This window comes from Dermacentor andersoni, chromosome 4 (assembly GCF_023375885.2).
Source record: "Dermacentor andersoni chromosome 4, qqDerAnde1_hic_scaffold, whole genome shotgun sequence".
Classification (NCBI taxonomy): Eukaryota; Metazoa; Arthropoda; class Arachnida; order Ixodida; family Ixodidae; genus Dermacentor; species Dermacentor andersoni.
In genome coordinates this window covers 131,259,876-131,284,988 of record NC_092817.1, presented here as the reverse complement: position 1 = coordinate 131,284,988, position 25,113 = coordinate 131,259,876, and the positions used below count along the sequence as shown (strand labels likewise).

The window sequence follows — 25,113 nt, the reverse complement described above, 5'->3', positions numbered from 1 at the left end:
TGCCAGTTTACTTATGGTATATGCGATAAAACAGTTCTTAAGAGGAATTGTGGTAAAGCAAATACTTGTGAATAATTCATTTAAAAAAATGATTTCTGCAGCCACAACAAAGTTTAGGCAAGGGCCAGTATGATAACATCAAACTATTACAATTTATTTTTATTCCAAATCAACTATTAGCCCTCCCTAATAGGTAAACATGGTTTGGGACCAGTCTATTTGGGTGTGGCACCCGCCCTTATGGGCTGGACCCAAACCATTTTGACCTATTATGGAGGGCTAATGGTCGAGTTGGAATGAAGACAGACTGGAATAGTTTTACGTTATACCGGTTCAGGCCACTTTGAAGACAAGATGAACCTTTGACACCCTACTATTCCTGTAGCCTCATGTCGCCTTTCAAGGTGCTTGCATAGTAAGTGGCGCCAGATATTTTTCTAGGTTGCATAGTAAAAAGCTTGATGTATTTGTCCACTAAATCACCGAAACATTGCACCGCCAAAGTTCCATTGTAGCCTTCCAAACTGAAGCTACATAGGTGCTTTTTATAATGTGGTTTGTGTGCTTTTGAGGTTATTTTTAATTTCAATAGTTTTCACATTCTTTCCTAATAAGTACACTACTTGACACAGAAAATATTAAAAATATAATTTTCTTAGCAATATTTTGATGCTAAGCAATACATCCCAAGGCATTTTCGAGGACGATAAGTCAATGTTTATTGAGACTACCTGAATTAGACGATTTTTCCACAAGCAGGGAACAGCTGATTCCAGAAAAAACACCATAATTCCCATAAGAAAATGAACAGACTGTATGATAAGCATACTAATCTTGATCCAAGATATCAGATAAAGTTTCCAAGATAAAAAAGTTTAACTTTTTTCCAAACAAGCAAGAGAAAAGTGCTATAAAATTATGTAAATTCTAAGAAAAGATGACAGTCCTTCTAGCATCAGTAAAAGATAAAAAAATTGAAGTGGGAACCAATGAAACCTTAATTTTTAGTAATACAAGCCTGTTGACAGCATGCTAACAATTTAAACATCAATGTTGACATGCATTCACAGTAACAGGTATGAGTGGACAAGTAAAAATTTTTAAAGCTGAGTGAATATAATCGAGGCCACAAACGCAACACACCTGTCAAATAATTTCTGGATAGTAGTTTTCAATTACGCAACTAACGTGAGCTATGTTTAGAAACAAAGTATAAATTTAGAGCCAACATATATCAAGCTTCAGTTTTCAGTTTCAGTTTATTATTCCTTAAATACAATGAATGGCTAAGAGACAATATACAGACAGTATATATGCAGACAACATACAGACAATATATATATATACACACACACACACAGTTGGAGCTCATAGCATGCTTACACTGCTTGCTTGCAAATATATTTCAAAATTTCAATATATTCATCAATATGCAGGTATACCACAAAGGTCTATATTAAGCCTACTCCCCTTCCTAATTTGTATTAGGAAGAGGGCCTCTCATCATTTAAATACATTTTGCATGGTGACAACAGGACCCCATTCAACTCTAACAAGTGAGTCACACGGCTAACGAATAAGCTGATGAACACCTTGTGAAACTCTCAACATGATGTGAATAAAATAAATTGCAAATTAATCATAACAAGGCCAAGTTTGCCACCTTTACTTCATATCAGCAATAGCTATAACACATTCACTCCACTTGCATCAACTGTGAATTGATCACAGCAATTTATCACAGTGCCTACTTAGGTGTGGAATTTAATCGTCACCTTAGATTTCACCTTCACATAGCAAAAAAGAAAATGGCATAGGAGTATGCATTGAAATTAAATATTGTTCTTGCTTCTCGCTTTCTATTCTCATATTGCTCTGTTAAGCCTTTGTTCATTCTCATAATGACTACAACACTGAATCATGGGGAGACTTATCTCAGTCATCTATTGTCACTGCAAGCCATTCAAGATCAAGTGATTTGTATAATAGCATTTTTTCCACGTAACATTAGTGTGACTAAGTTATTACGAGAAAATAATGCTTTCAGCACAACCGGTTGTGTTAGATATGGCATTGCCATTTTTCTATTTAGAACTTTATATTGTAATGTTCCAGTAATCATAATCCCAAGGAAATCTCTTCTTAATACAGTGAATGTGAACTTTATCTTACCCAATGTTCACATCAACTACGGCCAACTGTCGGAACATTTTTCAGCCTTATCGCTCTGGAACAAATTACTATTTTCCCTAAAATTACTGAAAGCTCACAGTTTTCAAACAAAACTAAAACGTTTTACATTAGATACTTAAGACCAATTCAACCTTATTTACCATTTTAATATACACTTTTATGCGGTCACTTACATTGTCATGTCTTTATCATTTTTTTTCCTGCTTTTTCCCATTCTTGTTTTTTCGTTTTTAAAAAATGTACCTTTGTAGTTCACTTTTTTAATGCATTCACAGCTTCACTGTGCATTTTTATTTATTTATTTAAAATACCTTACAGGCCCTATGGGGCATTGTGTAAGGGGGGTTACAAAATCAAGGGGGTAAAAAGGAGTAAACAGCCTTCTAAAGTGTAATGCAAAAGATATGCCTCAATGCAGGGCTCATCAACATTAATACCAAAACATGTAAAAGGAACAACTGAAGTAATGAAAGGCCACAAAGGTACACTTAAGGAAATAACACAAGTAAAACTCAACGTAAGGTACTAATACTAGAATGTCCTGATGTATGTCCTGATGTTTTTCAGGATTTTACAGTTGCGAGTTTCGTATGTTGTAATTGTTATGCTTAAAAAATTACTGTGTGCCGGAGGTCCCAATTTTGTTTGTAACTCTGGGGCTTTCTTCTGTATGCACACCTCTTGTCATTTTTAACTCATTACTCGCACGAATAAACTGATTCCGATAAGAGCACAGGCTAGGTTATTAAATGAATGCTCAATATGCATAAATAAAGGTCCAGATATGCCTAAGAATAAATGAAGAGCAACAAAATATGCAGTGAATTATGATGAAAGCTTTTAGCAATGTCAACTTATTGACTAAAATGTTATGAACATCAATAAATAATCTATATATAATACAAATGCATAATTAGCTTCCATGAATCATTAAAACAAAGAACATAGTCACATGCCCCCCTTTTCCCATGAGTAACTAAAACATAAATGTGCTCACAAATACTAATATCATCAACGGCTTTTGGAGCAGGAACATCAGTGCTCATAGACTAGAGAAGTTCAAAAATTTGAGAAATTTACATGAATCAGTAATAGATAGCCAAATTCAAAAGAGCAAGAAAGAAAAACAAGTTTCTCAACATCATCTGAGGAAAATAATTACTTGGTTTTATGATTGTGATTCAGCAGTAAAGAATAGTTTTTCGCTTGCACTCGGGGTTGCAGGTATTTCAAGGTTCTTTATATCGACCTTTTTGTACTGAGCCTACAAATCGAACTTTTTGTTGTTTACTGACAAAGCTCCCTAAAGTCTGAACTTATGCGCTAAAGCTACTAAACATCGCAAGTTAGAAGAGAGTCAAGGCTACGGAGCTCAATACAAAAGCGACACCCCACCCGCCATTCCTTCGGGGATCAGCCAGCTACATTCTGTAGACCCAGTTTTACCCAGATATGCATAAAAAGTGGTAAGTACCAAATAGGCAGGCACAAAAAACCATGCTTATTTCATTTAAACACCTGCAAAAGCCAGGTAATGATTGGGCACATCTAAAAAAACGCATGTCTGCACAAACGAGTGACAGGGAAATGCAATCAGAAATGCGATTAGAAGTATTCTGGATGTGCAGGCAATGCGGTTCCCACCACATGCGTCAAAGAGGTCTGCGCAGTGACTGAATACAATAGCCCACATGCTCAAAGAGTTACTGCAGACAGAATGAAACTTCTTTTGTCTTTTATGCTCCAGTCTCGTACAGCAACAGCTGTTGAGGGCATTGCATTCAGCTTTCCGATCATCCGTCACAAACATCAAGCTTTTTCGCTAGGCCAGAAGACATTAAAGAAGAAAGCTTAATTTGTCAGCACACAAGATTCGATTCTCAGTCTGCACTATGTGGTTGATTGTCCTGCCATAGCCGTACCGAGATTGAGAGTGCCAAAGCTAATATTCATAAAATATTCATTCAGGACATATCGACCTCTCAACTGTTATGGAGATAATGCTAACATTTAGAGATCTCAAAATAATGGCATTTGAGTAATTAAGTTTGCAAGCCCCTTCTGCACTCTGCCTTGTACAATTCATACGCTTCATTCTATTGCATTCTATTAAAAGAATATATTTCCGTGTGAACACCTAAATCATATGAGCCACTATATAATAACAGGCACCACTGTGTCTACAACAGAAAACTGTAGACATTCTTATACAGTGCAGTCCACTTATAACGATATCGAGAAAGACGAAAAATATGATCGTTATAACCGATGATCGCTATATCTGGACTGCAGTTATCAAAAAAAAAAAAAAAATTAAACGCGTTTGCGCTCTTTACCTTTGCAGCTCTGAACTCGAATTCGCTACTTGCTCTAAAGAATAGATGATGTAGACAGTAGGCCGTGAAAAACAAACTTTATTTCTAGCGCCAATGACCGTGTCAAGGATTAGGCGCGCCGAAATAGTCCGAAATCTGCACTTGCTTTTGCGGCAGCTTCAGCTTCACAACCGCGGTGTGCATGGATTCCAGCTGCTGCGCGAACACTGGCGGCAATCCTTTAGCATGCATAAAATCAATTAAGGAGTCGATCGACGATAGTGCACTTTGCGTGGACATCGTGGTCGGGGTCAAGGAGCCACTGTCGATCTCGTTGTTACTGTCGCTGATGCCGTCGCCACCGTCGCACAACTTCGCGTCTGTCGAGACAGCACATCTTCGGCGATCGCCTCGTCGGTGACCTCATCGCAGAACGAGGCAGCACTGTCTGCAGTCAAAAACTCCTCCTTCGACACACCACCTGTGTCACCAGTAGGAACGAGCTCCCAGAGCTCGGTTATGTCAGCGACTTCCACCGGGTCGGTCTCAGCCTTACGCGCAAAGCCCGCCTTCTTGAAGCAATTGGTGATGAACCACTGGTAAAGCGCCTCTTCAACATCGGCGTTCATAGGGTCTCTAACCCCTTTTCCGCTGATCGGAATGGCCGCCGATAGCTCCTGCCTTCACAATCGCGGTGCTCCCGGTTTTCAAGATGGTTGATATCGTTAACTGGACGAGCTCATACTTCTTCACGAGGGCGCTCACCTTGAAGCCGCATCGAGAGTCCTGCAAAATATCCATCTTCGTGTCAAGCGACACAGCTTTGCGCTTTGTTGGCGCCATCTTCGAACTGGGTTGAACCGTTGGTTGCACGCTGCTTCGGTGGAGTCAGCCTGCTATCGCGAGAGAGACGCGGAACGGGCGCCACCGCGCCGCTTTGCTTGTCGCTTCTTTTTTTCTTTCTCTCTCTTTCGGAGCGACTGTGGCCGACGCGCATGAAGCAGCTGGCGCCATCTTGTGGCGCGCGGCGCCAACGTTGGCTGCGCCTACTCGTGCGCGGGCGGGGCGAGACGCGCTGCGCGGTAATGGCGGCAGATACGAACTTACGGAGGTAAACATCGCCTCGTCTCGACATCGTTCGTTTCAGGGAACTAAGCCACGCAAACGTTACGATTATTTGGCACGGAAAACGCCGTCCAGACTGCAAAATTTTGATCGTTATATCCGATATGCGGTGAATAACCTATCGTTATAAATGGTTTTTTTCCCCATAGACCTAATGCATAAAATGACACTGTCATGTCGACCCATCGTTATAACCGATATATCGTTATATGTGGTATCGTTATAAGTGGACTGCACTGTACTACAACTATCAGTAGTCTAGTGCAGAACTATAAACAAGTTATACCATACTCATTGCAAGGTGTTACATATTTGGCAGGCAAAATTTTCTTTGTCCAATTATTTCATATTTATCCACAAAATGGGACAATTGAACCCAATAAAATATTCCCTGGATTATGAATATTCAAAGAAATACACTTAGATCTGTACGGAACTTTTATAACTGTTGTTAATCACATAAAGAAAAAAATAAAAATCTGCTTTCTCCACAACACTGACATCGTTATGGGTGTTTAAAAACATACATATTTAATCTGTCAATAAAATCAGAACCTTAATCAGAAATGTTAATTTTAACAAAAAAGAAATCTTAAAAATCTGAGAAAGACTTCATCAGGAAAACAGCAGAATAAGCTACCGGCTGGCATTCTAGAACACCTGTCTTCTACACTTTTGCAACAGTTGTTAACTTGCACTTTTCATACTTATACCAACGGTTTTGTTATTTCTGTAGCTACTGCTTTTCTCTCTAGCAACAAGCTCTGCCATTGTTTTCCCAGTTGTAGTTCTTATTGTATTCACGTAGACTTGACAACTCAGCTGCACTTTTGACGTGCGTGTGTCTTGTTTTTTTCCATAAAAGTTTGATTATATGCACAGCAGTGTTAACCGTGTATGGCATGGGGCCCAAAGGAACAAGAATAGTTAGTTTTTTTTTAACAACTCACAAAGTAACAATATTGTTGTTATTGAGCCGGAAGGGTAGTTAATACAAACAAGTGCTACGGGACACACATACAGTTAAAATTCGATCTAACGAAACCCAATTTTATGAAATTCCTAATCTAACAAAGAAATTTCCATTCCCCGGTAAGTACCCATAAGGTTCAATGTTGCCAGCAACCCGAATTAACGAATCTAGCTTGCATTTTGCCTGATTTCCCGAAGCTTTTCTTGGAATTAATGAGTAAAAAAACTGATTTCTTTCTCATTTTGACGCAGCCGGTTTTTTTTGGGGGGAGGCGTGCGCTTTAACGCTATCGCGTTAAAACGTCACGGTACTCTAGGAACGACCGTAGCTTTATTCTGACGAGGCTGCACGCTGCACCCATGCATGGAACCACGGTCTCAGCAGTCGCTAGCATTCTTATGTACTAGGTACTTGGTGGCGCTAGGGGTGGCGGTAGTTGGGTCGCCCTCGCGGACTTCGCGTGGGTTAGCGGCAAGTATAAAGCCGCGGTATCTTTTAGGTGTTGCTACGTTGCAATTACATATATTGAAGGACAGAAAAATCTCTTACTTGATTTTCCGAACTTCGTGATTTAACAAAATAATTAGAGCGTGGTCATCACTTTGTTAAATCGAGTTTCAACTATACTACACTATTGTCTCCATCAGCGAGCCAAGCAGCTTCCTTGTGCAAAGTTTCGTCTGCTTGCTGCATTGTTGTAATTTTTCAGCCCCTGTCGCTGTACGAGTCAGTTTTACAATGGCGGACACAAAAGAACTAGGCGCATGCGTCAAGTTCTGTTCCTTTACGATAAATTTTTTTTTACATCAAAGAGTTTGTCGATTTTATATTTGTATTGCGAGATTAGACAGTCAACCTGCATTTTTACGCTGAAGTGCCCCAGCTGCTGTGTGGCACAGTCGGAGCAAAAGCACCCCGTTCTGTGGAGCTCAGGCGAGCGGCTTGTTCACCACGACAACGCTCCTGCCTACAACAGAGCACTCCTGACAAAAACGAGATGCAAATGGTACCTAATTCTCACTGTAGTGTTACCATATCTTGTTCCTTGCAATATTCGGAAGTTAAATGAGACCTTCATGGACATCATTTTCAAGACGTGCAAGAGGCAACGAAAAATACGACGGAAGCACTGAGAGGCATCAGTTTGCAGTAGCCACTTAACAGTATTGAGCAATGGATAAAGCAGATGGACAAGTCCACTGGATTTTATGGAGAGTACTAAGAAAGTGAATGGGAACGTTTGAAGGAATATGCCAATTAAAAAAAAAGCAATTATGTTAGTTTTGAGTCCCTCCTCGTATGCTGTGCTTCACGGACGATTCTTTATTGACTTTTATGCTATTTTTTTTTCATGCCTCTACAGAGATTCAATTTCTGTATTGAATATCCTCTTATATTTTTCCAGGTCGTCTGGTCAATTTTTTCAGTTTGCTTGCTTCTTCTTTACTTCAAGCGCATTTAAACTTCCACCTGTTCATGTGTTAATTGTGTACTTTTCGTGTTTTTTCTTTCTGCCTAGTCACCGCTGCAATAGTCAAGTTTCCTGTAAAGAAAATATAAAGCACGGGAACGTTGTCTGAATATGCGTTATATTCTTAGCATAGCATCGCTTGTATTAGTTCAATAAAATTCAAATTCAAGCGAAAGATCATTCTGTGCTCCCATGAATACTAAGCACCTCGCACAAGGCCAGCCCTATAACATAGATGTAACAACATTTGCATCAACAAAACGGTTTGCAGTATACTGCCAGCCACTATGTTCATGGAAGTTGTGCACGCAATTTATTACAGAACACCATTTTCAGTACGACCCTTTGCATAATGCACGCACATTTTAGAAAGCCAGCCAGAGCAAACTCAAGCACTCAAACACTCAGCAAACTTTGATCAAATGATTACTGCTTTTAGCCAAGCTGTAAAGATTGACATCAAGAAAACATGGTAGCATCGCTGTTGGCTTGTGCAAATACATAAGATCCCTATTCCCACTCAAATGTGTTCATACAAGACATTGCTTGTGCATTAGTGCAATTACATATAACTCAGCTGGCCCATAGTTTCTTGAAAACCCAAATATCAGGTGACAACATAGCAAAAGTTTTCTGCAAACGAAAGCGGTGGATATACATCAAGAGAGAAATGCCAAATCAAAGCTCTGCACTGCTATTTATCCCCTTCAGGTGATTATTTCTGCCCCTTAAAAATTTAGTCTTGCCACATTACTTGCATCATGAGAATCATTAAAAATGCACAGTTGCAGAAAGGATTAGGAACATGCAATTCTTCAGTGAGTTTTGTCAAGCTTACGGAATGTGGACGCCATTTGAGAACTCTCTACAGGAGCATCAGATCTGAGAATATCAGCTATTTCATGTGCGACAAAATTTGAAAGCACCTCTACAACTTCTTGATAAATATGCCAGATGTAAAAAGACCTCTGAGAAACCATAGGTGAAGTGAACCCACCACACGATGACATACTGACACCAAGAGCGAGCACCCAGCCGTCTGCCTTTCGAGTCTAGAGTTATTCAAGCTTGCTGCATAAGTTAAATTATAGGTGCTTTAAGATGTATGTGAAACATTTTAATTAGTATTATTTCCATCAGCGCTGTTGCTTTTCATGCAGCATCTTGGTCAGTGAAATCGTTCACAGAGTGCCTGAAGCACTTTGGCACATGCCTCTGTTACAGGCAAGTAGGACTTAGTTACTAGACTCTTATTCATGCCACTGCATCGGCCCACCTGTGACCATTAAGAACTGTCAGTGTGCCTGTAAAAGAGCTTCTTTTGCCCCACCCTTGTTCCACTGCTCCAGCCAATGTGTGTGCACATACAAAAAACAAGTCAGTGGATTCACGACTAACCCCCCGCCCCCCTGCCTCTCAAGTACGTAAACACACCCTTTACAACTAATGAATGATGACAGAATGGGAACCATCAAGTGTGACCACTCTCAATCATCTATAAAATGTGTATGTGAATTGCAATGCTAAAAAAAATTTGGCTGGCTAAATTCAGTGCTTTGCTCAATGATGTCCCTGGACATAATCAACTAAAGCTAGATCGAGACTTATCTTTCTCGCCGATTAAATTTTCCCTACTCCTGAACATCCGCCCATACAGCGGATATTTCAAGCAAAACTCCTTGCTATGGAAAGCCTACACAGGACTATGTCCTCCACAGGACACGAAAGTGTCAACATTCCCTACCTCCTTTCAGCACCCATCCTTCTAAGGTGCCTCGTACAAAGTTGAGTACGTCGGCCATTTAATCCTATTCATACTATAAAAACCCCATTTGCGAAGCTGGTAGCATTTGGTTCATTTCACTATGTTTGTGTGACATCCCGTGCCGGTTTCAGTAGCACCCTTCGTATTTTAGATGGCATTTAAATTAAGCTATGGCCGCACAAAAAAAAGCTCAGACCAGTAAGCCGTTCATGTTATTTCTACATAGTTTTGCATATAGGTAGACGTGTAATACATTGCACTTCATCCTCTTTAGTAGTGAGTAAAAAAAGAAGGTATTATTTTATTGTTCCAACTGCTTTCTTGCTCTCAAAACTAAACCTGCAGTTATTACCACACTTGTAGAATCACCTGTGTGGAAGTACTTCAGGCAGTCAAGCTTGCTACTGTTGAAGTTGAGATATTTTTGCTTATCTTAGACCAAAGTGGGCACATTTTACATATGATTTCTTGTTTATAGAAGATAAGCAGCACCAGAAAGGATTACAGCACTGTCTGGCAGTCTTAACATATTCGCCCAGCTCAGAGGAGTGTGTTTAGTTGATAACAGGGATAAACATGGGGGATTAAGGAATGGTTTGTCAAGGAGCAAGATAAAGAATTCCTCTCTCTCTCTTCAAAGCTTGAGCAGGTGAGTGTCAATTCTCAAGTGGCTGCTTGCCTTTTGAATGAAACGTTGCCGAATGCCACCATAACCTGCAATGGATTGTTTGGACAATGCTTGAGCCCTTGCATGAGGGCATCGGGAATTTGTAAGCACCTGCTATGTCCATCTGTTTACGAATCTAGAAAGCCCAGGTTATAGGGAATGTATAGATGTAAATAGCATACAGGGGATACATCTTTGAAGTCTCTCCCTTTTAACATCAAAAAGCAGTGATACAGTCACTATCAAATAAAGCTAACTCTGAAATAAATGGCTAGAAGGGTTCCACCTTGCCACAGTTTTTGTGAAATTAATGTAAATAAATGCTTTTTAGGAGACACTGAGGAAAAGTGCCAGCTTACTGCACATCTCCTACTAGAAAGTGAAAACCAGTTCCTGTCAGTTTGAGATCAGCCCAGCCTTCGAAACCTAGCTCCTATTTGCCTCGTGCATGATAGTGCAAGGAATCGAAGCAGTCCAAACCTTGAGGCAACATACCGTTATCGGTGTATAACATCATTCCTGTGCTGATTGTCCTGGTGTACAAAATCCAACTGTTTCCTACTCCCTTCTGTTGGGATTTGTAAACATACAGAATCTCAAGCTTTGTAGCAACTATCAAGGCAGGAGCAAAATTTAACGATAAAGTAGCTCATGTGCCCTGCCCAGCACACTATGCTGGAAGTTAACGTTTGAAAGATCTAGTGTAAACAAATATCTAATGTTTATTACGAATCACACTGCTCAAGGATCAACATGATGAGAAGGCACGGAAGGCTTGACATAAGAAGTGCATTTGTTATAAGAAAATTACGTATCTACAAGTACTCATTTCTGAATTCTTTCCCCATAAGTTGAATCAATACATTTGTGAAAACTGAACTGCAAACAAAAGCTAAGCAAGAACACAAGCTGATCCTTCACTACATAAATGAGGAAAATAACAGCCCGAACAACTGCCAAGGAGGGGTGTGAACAAAGCACGTTGCACCATTTTAACTTGTTAATTGATGCAGATGTTCCCTTGCACCAGAAGCAAGTTAAACTATATGTGCTCTTCCAGATGTCAACCTATGTTCGGTAGCATTTAAACAGCAGCAGCTGCACCTAACTTGCAAGCACGTAACCAGGCTGTCTCGAATAAACATGCCACTCAACCCAGGTTATCGGTTTCCCTTCTGTTTCCAGAACTGTCTTGAAAGCGGTGACCCAGTTTCCTTCAAAACCCATGAAGCGTGTCACAGTAGTCGACGGAAAAGGTGCAATAACTGCGTGGCCTCGTCCAAGCACGACGCCGGACAGCACACGTGTGCGAAGGAAGCACCGCAAAGTTGAGTTGTAAACGGCGCACTGAAAATGTGCCCGTCGTCATCGATTATACACGATTCAAGTGCAAAGGAACAATGCGTTGCGCCACAGACAAACCCGCTGCGTTACTTGTTAAGCAGCTGGTCCCCTTGTGGGTGTCTGCGTGGTGGCAAGCGAACAATAGCAAGCGCATAAACACCGCCACGCAGATTTGCGTTCTGATGGTGCCACCAGCTGCGTAGGTGCGACACCAAAACGCCAGGTCCCATAGGGTTCGTTATGACGTAAGACGGGAGCAAATAATAGTACATACATGCAGGTACAGTGCAACACGCTTTGAGTGTCGACGAATCAACAGTTCTTAGCATTTTTTTTTTTTTTTATGTCACCAACACCTGTAACTTCTTAGCAGCGTTATACCGGCTCACATTGCTCCTACGTTTTGCAAAAAGATACAATAAGGGAAAGCACACGTTATGAAACAATCCGGAGCGCTGGACGGTCCTTCGCAAATGTGATTCGGATCCGGTTTTCTGACGCGCGCCGCGGCGTCACGAAGCGAGACTAAACACATCAGTGTCGCTCACTTTCGCACGGAAGTACTCGCCGAATGCGCGCACAGCAGCAGCAGCAGCAGCAGCAGCATCTCAGGCTCGACTGAACAGCTCCGAGCGATCAGCATCGCAAGAGAGCTCGCGACGTTTTTGCGTACTCACTTGGAAAGATGCTTGAGAATCTGATTCTTGATTATGGACACCATCGTTTTGGCAGTGAGGGGACGAACAAACGCGCCCCGTGGCAATTTTTTCCCCTTGTTTCTCTCACGAGCCTATATACAGCGACAGCGGCGTCCTGCGTTGCCTTTCATAGCCGCAGCTGACGGCAGCCGAGGGCGACCGCGACGGGCGGCGAGACACCGGTCGTCAACACTGCAATCCCGTCGTTGGTTTCGCCTACGGGCGCAGCGCTGATGCAGGATGGCATCGCCGAGTCCGGTTGACGCCCGCGATGGGCAGGGCGCACTCAGCTGATGATGGTGTTGACGGCGGGGTCAGTGCGCCGCGGTGAGACCGCTGCCGCGATGACGACGGGCCACCTCGCGCAACGTCGAAGCGCCCGTAATTTTTCGACGGGCAGCAGCACCCTGCAGGGCCATGTTGGCGTCAGGCTCGCCGAGTGCGCGCTGCTGCAAGCACTAGAAGGATAGCCACAGCTGTTTGCCTCCCGCTTCGCAATGGATGGATGAGAAATCGCTGTAGCCGTCGAGAAGAAACAAGCGCTCCGTCAAAGCCGGTCAGCAGCAGCGGAAGTGAGTGCTTTTCGCGGAAGCAATTCTTCAGAAGCGACGTTTGCGCCATCTGTTAACGTTTTTTGAATTCATTGAAGCCCACAGCAATGTAGGTAGCTGATAGTGGTTCTCTACGCAATGAAACGATGGCGCCTTAGTACGATAAAAGTGTAGGGTGCCTCGGCCGCCGGCGGGCGAGGGAGGACATCGAGGAACGCTAATAACAGTGGATGAATCACTGTCCCAGATTTCATTCTTTATCAAAACGTCAGTGCGTACTCTAATGAAAACACTAGTGGATCGTTCAAGTTGAGAGTTCAAGTGCACGTAGGAAGGATACACTGACGATTCGACGGTTTTTTAACAAAGAAGAGCCGTTAGCGACATATTTCCCTGGGTACTCGGAAAGTACTGGCAGGGAGGCTGCCCCAAAACTTTAGTCGCGCGCCGTCAAAAGCACAATATCCTATCGATAACGGCAACGTGTTTGTTTGGCGATCCACTCAATTATGCTAACAAGGCTGTCAGAGGTCGAACTTTACAGTAGCCTGAAGCCTGCTAAAGCCCATTCAGATTAGTGTGGCGGCAATTTCGAACGCGAACGCAGGCGCCGTTCTCAACGCCCGCGTCGCGCTGTAATCTCCGACCGAACAGGAAAGTTTCTTACGTAGTAGAAGCTTTTTGAATTCGTACCCAGGACCTCTCATTGCGATATGACTTATACGGACGCTAGAGGCGCATTGACGCGTTCGGTGCTAGTGTTCCTGTAGGAACACTAGTCGGTGCCGCCGTGCTTCTGCGTCGTCGGAGGGTGGGGGGGAGTCTCGAGAGATGCGGAGTGCGTTTAGCTGCAAGAGTTACGAAGCAAATTCTATCATCAAGGCTCCAGAGAATCGGCTCAATGCTAAAGCCAGAGCAGCGCCCTGCCTTCTGCTGCTGGCATGAGTGCACTGTCTTTCTTGCTTAGCTGTGCACGTATGTGCTTGTACTGGTATTGTGGAAGGGACATAAATTATTTAGGAGCTAAAAGAGAAAAATATAAAAGAAAGGTGCTCCACCCAGTAAAGGTCAAGCTAGTGTAATCTAATATTTCACTAACGCCGACGGTTTCCCGTCGGTCTCGTCTCCTGCATCATCAAGGTAATACGCCTGCAAGCCCACTGGCGGCGCACATCACGCTTCAGATTACGTTGTGAGACGCCTGGTAGCTGTCACGACGTTGTTCCTGTGGGCCAGCAGGAGTTGTGCTGCGTCGTGCCGACATGTCGCATCAGCGTAAACTTAGAGCAGCGCACCAGAAGTACAAGCATGCAACGGAACCGTTGCTATTATTTGTTGTCAGTATTTATCGCCCTGAGGGCGAAACTGCAAAGTTTTTTTTAAAATTTCCGTCGACATTGAAAAAGTTCCTGATGACGTTTATTTTTATTTTGCCTATTTTTTTTCTTTCCCGAAAGATATGATATAAAAGAACGATTTTCTTTGCCCAAAATTGCAATGACAGAAACTAACGAGTTTTCCGGTCCCTCTTTTAAGGTACTCTTTGTAACACCCTGCGATCACTGTATACGACGTTTTTGGAGATAGTCGATCAATACCCATGCTTGATTCACGCACAATAAAAGAAAAACAAAACGTGCGCAGTTTGCACTAGTGGTGCAAGGCTAGAGTCAACAGCGGATATTGCGATTACCTACCTTTTATATGTGGCTTGCCTAAGTTGTTTGTAGGTTTTGCGAGGTTATGCTAGGTTTTGCTAAGTTGTTGAGGAGACTTCATCATGAGATTCATGTCATGCTATGTCATTCATGTCATGCATACATGTCATCCATACGCTGAACCAATTAAAAACTAATTGAAGCTGATGCAGTTAAAAAAAAAGGACTCGGTGAGCTTGAAGCTGGAGGTTTTCGAGCTGACGCAGGCCTGGATTGCTTTCTCGGCAACGTCGAGCGTTCAGGCGTCGACTCTCGCGTTCCCTGGACTGAAACTCGGGATCCTCGACTCGGCGTCGCATCATTGGTCGCATCTTCTCAGCCGCAGCTTCGGCGGGGTGTTCCGGTTCAGCTCGGCGGCGACGCATCGCTTCTCACTTGGCAGTACGGCGCATTTCCTGGTAAGCCGCCTTTTCTTTGGGCGTCCAGACTTTCTTCGGTCTTCCCATAGAAGCAGTACGTACGCACGGTATAGAGGAGGCAAGAGGTGTGTCGCCGCGACGGCTGTTCCGAGTTTTTACTTGCCTGTCCCGAGTCCGCCCTACGCGCGTTGGGTGCGAGGAAGTTACGTGGCTCGGTGCTCTCGCAGGTGGTTGCTAGGCAAGGCGAGGCGGTGCACAACTGGGCTGAGTTTTCTGGTAACGCTCCATGGCGGAACTAAAGCTTAAACAGCTCCGCGCTGTTAAAATAAAAAAAATATGTACACTTAGCCCAGCCTTCCCGATTGATTTCTGGGTTCTGGCTTTATTTGGTCCGAACCCGAGTGCCGCAAGGAACTGTTGTGCAGTTTCAGGACTATAGTGATGGAGCCACGTTTCAGAGTGATCGAACAATCGAGGAACCCGCCGCCATATCGCTCGAAATGGCCCTAAGTGAGCTGCGACGCTTCGACCCGCCCGATGGCGCATTTCATCGGCGTTTAAACATTTGGCCACCCATTTCGCCGACAGCTTCTTTGCCAGCGGCTCATGAATTGTGGATGCGAATCATCCGACGGGTGTGTTTAGTGTCTCGGGAATAAATTCAGCAGAGTTTCGCTGATCTTCAACTATCAGGTCGGGGGCACGATCAACAATTTCAACAGCAGCTGAAGCGGTCGAAGGCATCCCGCACTTTGCTGCACATTCGGTTCCGTTGGAATGGTGCACATCATTTTTTCACTGTAGCTAGGTCGGGCATTCGTAACCTAGTGTGCTGCTCATATCTTCATAAATGTCCTTTGTACCTTTATTCTCGAGTGGGAAAAAATAAACCTGATGAGAGCCTCGAACCAGTCCAAAAGGTGAAAATTCTGCGTTCACTGGCAATATGACTGGAATAACTGCTTGTAAAAGAATTAATAAATCATTAATTATTTTTTGAACATGTGCACACCGTCAAAGTATGCTCTTTTTAAGGAAGTCAACAAAATTATTCACGTCTTTTTCCCAATAGGTCGGGCCGAGAGAGCGAGAGAGAAATGGGGTGGGAAAGGCAGGGAGACATTTCCGGCAGCCGTACGGAGGTGGATGGACTGAGGCCGCCGGCTGGTTAACTCGCTCAGCAGCAATAAAGTTTTCTCTCACCCTTCATGTATAGCCCTTGCCACAAGTCAAGAGGTTATCTCGTCTATGGATTAGTCCTGTGGAACATTTCACACGGTGGCATGGCGCGTATTTTGCTGGCAGCCTTTCATGGACTACATGCTCCCCGTCCTTTTTCCATTCACGCCCAGGATGATATGCATTGAAATTTATGGACAACCCCGCTCCTCCACCAGAATGTTATATGAAAACTCAGACACGCGAAGACATCCTGGGATAGCCCACGGCTGGAATGTGGAGCGGTGCATGGGCTACAACGATGTTCAGAACATCGTCATGCAAGTCTAGAATGTCCTCAACATACCCAGGATTCACCTGTCTGTCAAGATGACTTATTGGGAACATTTGTGAGCCAGGCATAGCAAGTATCTTCAACGACCATTTTAGCATGTTTTGAGTGTGTGCTTGCCTTAATGAAATATTCAAATCAGCACTGAACATATGCAGCAGTGCTACTGTTCGCCGCAGGCATAAGAAATTAAAGCAAAAAAAAAAGGAAAGCCTCGTGCTTTATCCACTTTTTTTGAAAGGTCAGCTGGCATCACGATGCTGCACTGAGCCACTTCTCTAATAAAATTGGCTGCTGTTGCCTGCAACGGCAACCTACGCATATCATTGACTTTGGATGTCGGCCAATATGGCATCCACTTTCGAACCGCAACGGCGAAGACAACCCACAGCTGACGATTTCGCCGTTCTGGGACAAGGGCCCCGTTTTGTGGTTACTGCAAGCAGCTCTAGAGTCCCATCTGACCCTTTGTTGAGAACGCGACCTTGTAGCATTTATGCACTTCCTGGGCGCTGAGCTGCTGCCCAAGCTGTTTCACGTCACATTACAGTTGCCCGCCCTGCTAGTAACAGCGCAAAATGTAGACAAGGGACGAGACAAGAAGAAACACAATGACCAGCTGGTCCGGGAGATAATTGAGGCGGCCGAGATTACCAGACTTCGTGACCAATGCGTTAGCACGCCGTCCTTGTTACTGACAAAAAAAGAACTTGAGCTTTTGCACGTGCAACCGCTATCTTGAGTGTATAAAGGAAAAAAAAAGTGCTTGTTTCACATGATGTGCGATCACGTGACTGCGACACGTGAGGGCAATGTTTATAAGAAGCCGTGTTTCTTTTGGAATAAACGTTGTTGAAAGTCAGCGCTTGTGGTGTCTTCTTGTCTCGTCCCTTGTCTACATTTTGCGCTGTTACTAGCAGGATGGAAAACCAACAAGCCCAAGCTGCTATTCTAGCGACATTACAGTTGGAACCACGCCAAACCGGCGAGCTGTCATCAACCGGGCCGGCCTATTTGTAGCCTTCGTCATCAGTATGAACGTCTTAACTTAGGACCAAGGTCCACCATCCTCACTCATACGAATGACGACAGCTTCCTCTAGTGGTGACGTAAGTGTGGCGAAGCAAGCGCTTCACTACAAGAGCCTCCCAGTAGCGCGTGCTCGGCGTCGGTTTCGCCGCCATTCTCCTTCCCCTGCTACACGACGCCGCGAGAAGCGTCGTTACGCAGGGCACTCGGACATTGCAGTTTCAGTTTCACTTTTCAGTTGACAGTACCGTTCATGACACAAACAAATATATAAAGTAAATATGCAGACAAGGGTCCCAAAGTCAACGGTAGCTCTGGGACCCTTGCCATGGAAAGCATAGACAGCTAAAGAACGTCTAAAATACTTGTTTAATGGATACGCGAAATGTCTCAAAAGTATCAGTTTAAATGTTATTTGCATGTAAACCTCTTGAAAACGTCCGGTAGTTGTGCAAACGCAAGATTTTAGAGTTCCAATAACTTCTTGAAGGAAGTATCTGAAGCTCCTTCAGACTTCTATCTCCATTTGCAAATAAATTAGACGTCAATAATAACAATCAATTTATATCTGAACTAATGACAATAGCCATTTATATGCTAATAAAAATTGGTGTGCTAAGAAACGAAATATAGTACAGTGGGATTCGAACTTTTTTTCCTTTTCTTTATTGCATAAAAACAACAGCACAGTAGCCGTTTACAAGCAATGAGGTTTAGCTTACATATAGCTAATACTCAGAAAGGCGAACACATGATTCTAACAGACATCCGCCCAGGCTGTGGTTCTTGAGCTGCGCACACACAATGTACTAATGCCACTGTTCTCGCACCACCCCCCCTCCCCATAAAAAAAAAAAAAGAACGATGTCGTTGATCGCGGACTTTCTGCATGCCTATCCCACATCCTACTTTTCCAGAGACTACATAGGCCACTTAGTAAGAACATGTCGTGTGGGAGATCCTCTGGATTTTTTTAAAGGCAAAGAGTGAATTGAGAATGGTGTTGCATCAACATACATCTTCAAGGATTTTCGAAGGACGTCCCAGAAAAAGATGGCAACGCTGCAGTCAATGAACAAATGTTCTATAGTCTCTTCACACGGACATAACCTCCAATCTGTTGGCTACAGGACATACCGAAAGCTCTCGTATGCAACCATGTCTATAATCTGGAGGGGTGCAGTGCGCAGTTTGAATAAAAACTATTTAACGCTTGGTGGCAGGTATATTCGGCCGACGTAACTGAACATATTTTGGTATCCAAATATGAAGTAGTGGGCGCAGTAAGGAGGTGCAGGGGACAGCTCGTCTACTACTCGACAGCCAGTGCGTTTCTAGAAACAGAAGAAATGGACTCCGTGCTGAAACGAACTTTTAAGAAAACCACTAGAAGCATATGATTCATGCGCACATGGTCGATCTCAAGACCAGATCGGGAAAGTATTGGACAACTCGGAGCTGCAACAGGTCTCGCAAGAACGGATGCTTATGATTACGTAGAAAAGATGAGCGCGAGACGAGCTACCTGACAAAGATGTGGATAGGCCTAGACCACCACCTTCAAGAGGGAGAAAGATTGTCCCATATCCCATTGCTTCACAACGGGAGCTCCAAATGAACGATGAGAAAACACAATACAGCGCGTGTGTCTTAAGCCTTTAGCAGTGCGTCATTTGCAGAACGTACGCAAGACTGAATACCATAAACCAGGCACGTACCCAGGATGTTTTTTCCGGGGGGGGGGGGGCAACCCAAGGTAACTTTTCTATGCGAATGAGGGGGGGGGGGGTACCTTTACTAGTAGAAGTGTGAATAACGCCCACCATTCGCTATAAAAAAGTGTAAACCCACAAAAGAGAAACGAAATAAGGTGTCTTTTACAGCTACACCTATGCGATACCCCTCTCCTTTACTTGACAAACAATTAAGGAACCATGTCAAATGGACTCGCGCAGGAAAGAAGCGCAGGAAGAACAGTGCCAAGAAAAAGTAAATAACCGAAAGCGTAAAATAAAGATTACATTAGTAGAATAGAACTTAAAAAAAAAAGAGCAGTTGGCAACAAAGACACACGGACCGCGCGGCGTTCTGTTACTCCGCCAGCCAATCACAGAAGCAAACAAAATCGTTGTCATGCAGCCTTTCCGAAATGGCGTCGTACTTGATACTTCCGGAGCGTCTGCTGTTCTTGAAGAGTTTTTTCATCGGCAGAAGCAATGAGGTGTGCAACAGACATGGACAAAGTGTATGCAGCCTGACCATCTCACTCTTCAAAAGTCTGCGGTGCAGTTCATTTCACTGTTGAAACCGTTTTACTCATGAAACTTCACTGCCAGTTGAAGTGGAACTTGACAATAAATAGTTGCAGCGAAGCAACCATGTTATTTCAGTTGAATAAAGAATTAGGCTTTCGCCATTCCCCTATAATAGGCGAGGGAAAAGGTATAAAATTACGTGTTAATAATTTTATTTTTGTGGTTACCGCCTTATTCGGGTAACAGGAAAAGTTTGAAGTACGAATTATTTGCAGCCTCGCGGAGGAACAGTGGCTGGCGGACTTAAGTTGTAGCCGACTATAGTAGCGTTTGTTGAATTCACTCTGGAAGAATTATTGAGAAATATATATTTGCGGACAATCACAGTTCTTTTGGATCCCTCGTTTACTGCTCTAGCAAGTGCCACAACCGACTCGTATATTTATTTGAGAAGTTACATAACGATGCGTGGTCGCCAATCCCGTACAATCGCGTAGGGCGCAGGACGCTGGGATTCTAAACGTACTGCGCCCACCGCGGAAGGTTAGAAAGACACCTACATATATAAGCACAGCAGAGAAGAGACTACGTCAGGCGGCTCGAACGATAACTGTATAACTGTCATTCAGTACACACGAAATTGTTCTCCACTTCCGGCGGCGTTTTCTCTACTTCCTAGTTCAATAAAAAAAAGTTAATCCATAAATATTTTCATAAACAATGGGTAAATTTGTTAATTTTCGCTTTTCCTTTCTGTTTGGCTGTTGCCTCGGTTCTCTCTCTTAGTAGATCGCTTAATTTCTTAACTCCTTGCGACTCTTGTTTCCAGTTGGCAATTTTGCACGATAAGAGCTGTACAATTAGGGAAAATCCAGACGAGTTAATGGGTGAAAGTCGTATTGCCTATGAGTTTAAAGGTTATTGCAAAGTTTGATGATGGACACTGTCTCGCGTTATTTTATTTTCCACCTTATCTAATCCGTATCACGGGCATATGGTTTCGAGGATCTGTCAGCGTTTCGGCGAGCCGTCACTCGAGGAAATAATGAAGCAAAAGTAAAAGTTAAACGCAATTGGTGTTTTTTCCGGCCGCAGCTCGTTCCACATGCATACAGACCAGCTGACCACGAACCGAATCCCTTTCCTGGTCCCTAGATCATTCTAAACAAAGAAGGTTGAACTAACGAACCAACAGCGATGCATGTGACCTTTGAATAGACGGTGACAACTGAATGCATCTCGAGTTAATCGCGCAGGTACCGAATCGATGAGGAAACTGGCATTCACATCCCAGTAGATCCCGATAACTGCCCCATTCAAAAGGAGTGAAAGAGGCAGCAAAATGTTGACCGCCGAATAGCTGTCACGTCTCAACATTGATTTGGCGGCGCTTTAGGAATGTATTTGAGAAGTGGTGACGTGGACGAGGAGTGTGTGTGTGGGGGGGTGGGGGGAGTGGGGGGGTATGCGTCCTAATTTCGGCGGCCCCCCCCCCGGGCCCAACCTTGGGTACGTGCCTGCCATAAACTCCGTGTAACAGTACTACAAGCTCCAGCTCGAATGAAGAATACAAAAAAAAATCGTCCTTCCCAAGAAAACATTCCGCTTTACTTGAGTAACTTGGGCCGTCCAATGAGGATTACTGTTCCGAAAATGCCAAAACTACGGAAAACCTGTTTGTTTAGTGCAGAGGGAACGACGACAACAATGACAAGATGGCAAACAAAGCGCAAAATATACTAACGGAGGTTTATTTTTCCAAAGTACGATTTTATACGCTTGCCCAAAGCCAACATCCGTGCTCAAATTATTGACTCCTAAAATAAACAGAATAAAGAAGGACAGTTCCTCGTCGGAAAGGTTAACACATTTGGGGGCCTTATGCACTCAGCACCTAATGTCAAAATATATTCAGCCTCAATAATTTCTCTTCTGAGCTTGTCACGTATGAAGCTTACCATGCGCTGCGCAATGATTCACATCCACAGAATTTAAAGTGGATAGCGAGCCGGTTGAGGAGTCGGTTATGATTAAGGCTGAATAAACAGACGAGGGAAGTTTTGAGCTAGAATGATAGCCAATAACTTTGCCGGAAACAGTGGTGTAAAGTCGGGCAGTCGAAGAGCAAAAGACCAATTTGATGCAGGTGTAAAAAATTTCCACTCCTTACTTCTATTCACTGACAGAAGCATCTGTGGTTGGTACTGCATCTATAGGGAGGTTCTCAAGGTGGTCATCTAACAACAAACCTTTTAAGTATCTAATAGGCAGAAGCTTAGCGTTATTAGGAAATATATTATCGAATTCAACGCTTACTTTCACAGTACGCAAATTTGGGAAAATCGCATCACGGATTGATACTTTCAATGGTTCTAATAGCTTTTGCACCAAAATTTCCTGGGGACGATGCAGTCGAGACCATTGGTTCTCAAAGAATGCAGTCGGCTCTCGAATGAAAGGATAGGAGGAGCGTCTCTGGGGAGAAGCATTGATATTCAGTAATGTCTGGACTGTCAGCATCCGAAATCGAGGTTGAAGAGAAGGCAGATGAGTTTCACGATAAAGATTGGCTACAAATTTTAGAAGGCCAAGACATAGACGTAATGATTCGCGTTCTAAAAGAATGAGTTAGCGCCAAGTGTGCCTCGTCTCTTCATTTACTTCCCCAACGCTCAACGTTTACACGCCGCAGCATGCGAGAGACAACAGCTGGTGTCTGTTTACTCACGTCAAATGCAATTCCCATTTTCTTTCCCTCATTTCAGGGTAACAAACTGGAAACTCGCATCTGGTTAACCTCCCTGCCTTTCCCAGCCTCACATCATCAAAGCATGTTAAATTTCGTAAACATAATCACGTGGGAATGACAATATTTTCAAGGGTTATGTATGTACCGCGTAATCTGTCTCTGGTTCTGCAATGCCGAAGTGACAGTACCCGAGGATGTCAATGTCCGCGGAGTTATAGCAGTACAGAGACATACCATAAACCACAGAGCAACTGCAGCGTGGATATCGGATTTTGCGCAGAAAACACTTCTAGCCGACGCTGGGCACCTTCACTATGCCCAAAACCTGTGTTCGATATATTTAGCCCGCTAAATTGCCGTGAACATGGTTGTATAATCCTTTGGATCCATGTAGACCTTGAATTGGGCGAAGGGCTCGAGCAGAACATCGGGAACACTAGGCGCCCTTTCACGCCTGGTTTCGCCCATATTCTCGACTTCCAGACTCTGGAAACAAGTGTACGCATCCGAAGGCTTTAATAAAGACACGTTTTTACTCTATGTTCTCTGTCCCATCCATGGAGACAATTCATATCCCGGCCACGGCGTCCGCATTTCGATGGGGGCGAAGTGCGAAGACACCCGTGTACTTGGATTTAGGTGCACGTTAATGAACCCCAAGTGGTCGAAATTTCCGGAGTCCTCCTCTACGGCATGCCTCATAATCAGGAAGTGGTTTTGGCACATAAATCCCAATAATTTAATTTTAACAATCAATAGGCTTCCTTGACATTCAGGGCAGTGTTCTTCGATGGGCGGCTGCTCAGGGGACCCAGAGCTGCAGTCGCCGATATGTGAGAACAGTCAGATTTGCCCATTCATAATTTCCAATATATAGAGGCGAAAAACCACGAGTGATAATGATGAAATAAATATTTCTTTTGCCATAAAAAGGCAGAGAATAGAGATTTTATTCACACTAAAGGCACAGAGGTCGTTTAACTGGTGCCTTTTGGCCTACTGCTTTGCACAGAGAAGGATGACTAAAAGTGACGAATAATGGGAAAGAGTATGACGAGAGACAACGAGTGCATGCTTACGTATGCATTACAAAACGGTGTTTACTAAAGCCCTGCGTCCACCTCCGTGCAAGAATCACAATGACGCCTTTGTTATTGCGTGCCTAGCTGAAGTATCAGGCTATGGGCATGGGCTGGGAACAGCTCCCTCCGACATGTCGATGCTGGCTAGGAAGCCGTCTAGCATTCATTGCTCCGGCACATAACGTTCAATTGAATTCAGTTTTATTTTTCTCTGAGATGAACGTTCTTGAATAAAGGCCGCTTCTTTTGCAGCTCGATGAGGTCCTGAAACGCATGTACATATCAGCACGACATATTCTGGTGAAAGCAAAAACGCACAAAGGTAAATATTTACAGAAACGGAGCATAGCGACAAAGCAACGCAATAAATAATAATACATAAGCAAACATGCATATACCAGAATACAGAAATCATATGTGCCAGCGCTTCAGGCACGGTGGTCCTCAATTAAGACAAAGTAATAACAATAATTATTTATTATTATTTTTTATTTTTAATATTAATACCTCAAATGCCCCGGTGTGGGGTATTATATGAGGGATGGGTGATCACTTCATTGAAATGTGGACTCAATGGTAGCCTTGAAGTGATGTGGATTGGAGTGGTGCACGGAGTGGGCGAAAAGGTCATTCCAGTGCCGGGCAGTCTTCCCAAAAAAGGAATGAACATGCGCAGTGGTCCGGGCAGGCGGAGGTTACGCAGATTTTTCGTGACGTAATTGGCAAGATTGACGGTGCGTTGGAATGACGGCTGAAGTACTGTGTAATTTTTTATAAGTTCATGTATTTTATTTTTGAAAAAGAGCCAGTTAGTTTCAGCGGAATGTTCTGAGAAACCGTTAAAGAACGAGCTGGCGAATTCCGCGAGTTTAATATTCATATCAGCATAGTTACTTTTGTAGTCAAGTGTAATAGTTTTTTTCTAGTTTTAGTGAAGGCAGGGATGCCACATTGGAATGAGATATATGTAGCGTTGACTGATCGCTAAGACCGGGTAAATGCGTTAGTGGCGAAACATTAATGGAGTGAGAAGTGAGGATAAGGTCTAATATGTTAGATGACTTAACACTTTGCCGTGTGGAGTTACTGACGATTTGCGTTAAGCCAAACGCAAGACATGTATTAATGAAATCACTGTCAGTGGTGTTTTTTGGCGTTGTTTCAGCTATGCTGGACCAATTGAAGGCGGGAAAGTTGAAATCGCCGAACAGTATGATATGTGATTTGGCATAAAGGCCAGCCCTGTTACTGAGCGAAGCACCTTGTGGAAGACAGCTACGAAAGAGCGGTCTGTGTCGGGTGGGCGATA

At 43.5% G+C, this 25,113-nt stretch overlaps 1 protein-coding gene and 1 long non-coding RNA gene across 3 annotated transcripts in view; one reads left to right on the top strand and one right to left on the bottom strand.

Annotated features, from left to right (window-relative positions):
* Positions 1–13,110, bottom strand: part of LOC126537817 (bridge-like lipid transfer protein family member 3A) — a 103,328-nt gene extending 90,218 nt beyond the window's left edge. The window contains exon 1 of the mRNA XM_050184899.3: positions 12,531–13,110. Coding sequence (XP_050040856.1) covers positions 12,531–12,574 — 44 coding nt within the window. The 5' untranslated portion in view covers positions 12,575–13,110. The remainder of the gene's footprint in view (positions 1–12,530) is intronic.
* Positions 13,111–14,843: 1,733 nt separating this feature from the next.
* On the top strand, positions 14,844–17,551 carry LOC129386467 (uncharacterized). 2 transcript variants are annotated; one of them, XR_008613837.1, is made up of 2 exons: positions 14,844–15,218; positions 16,532–17,551. It is a non-coding gene; the product is annotated as an uncharacterized lncRNA (long non-coding RNA). The 2 variants fall into 2 exon arrangements; XR_008613836.1 differs by having other exon boundaries at positions 16,252–17,551.
* The last annotated feature ends 7,562 nt before the right edge of the window (positions 17,552–25,113 follow it).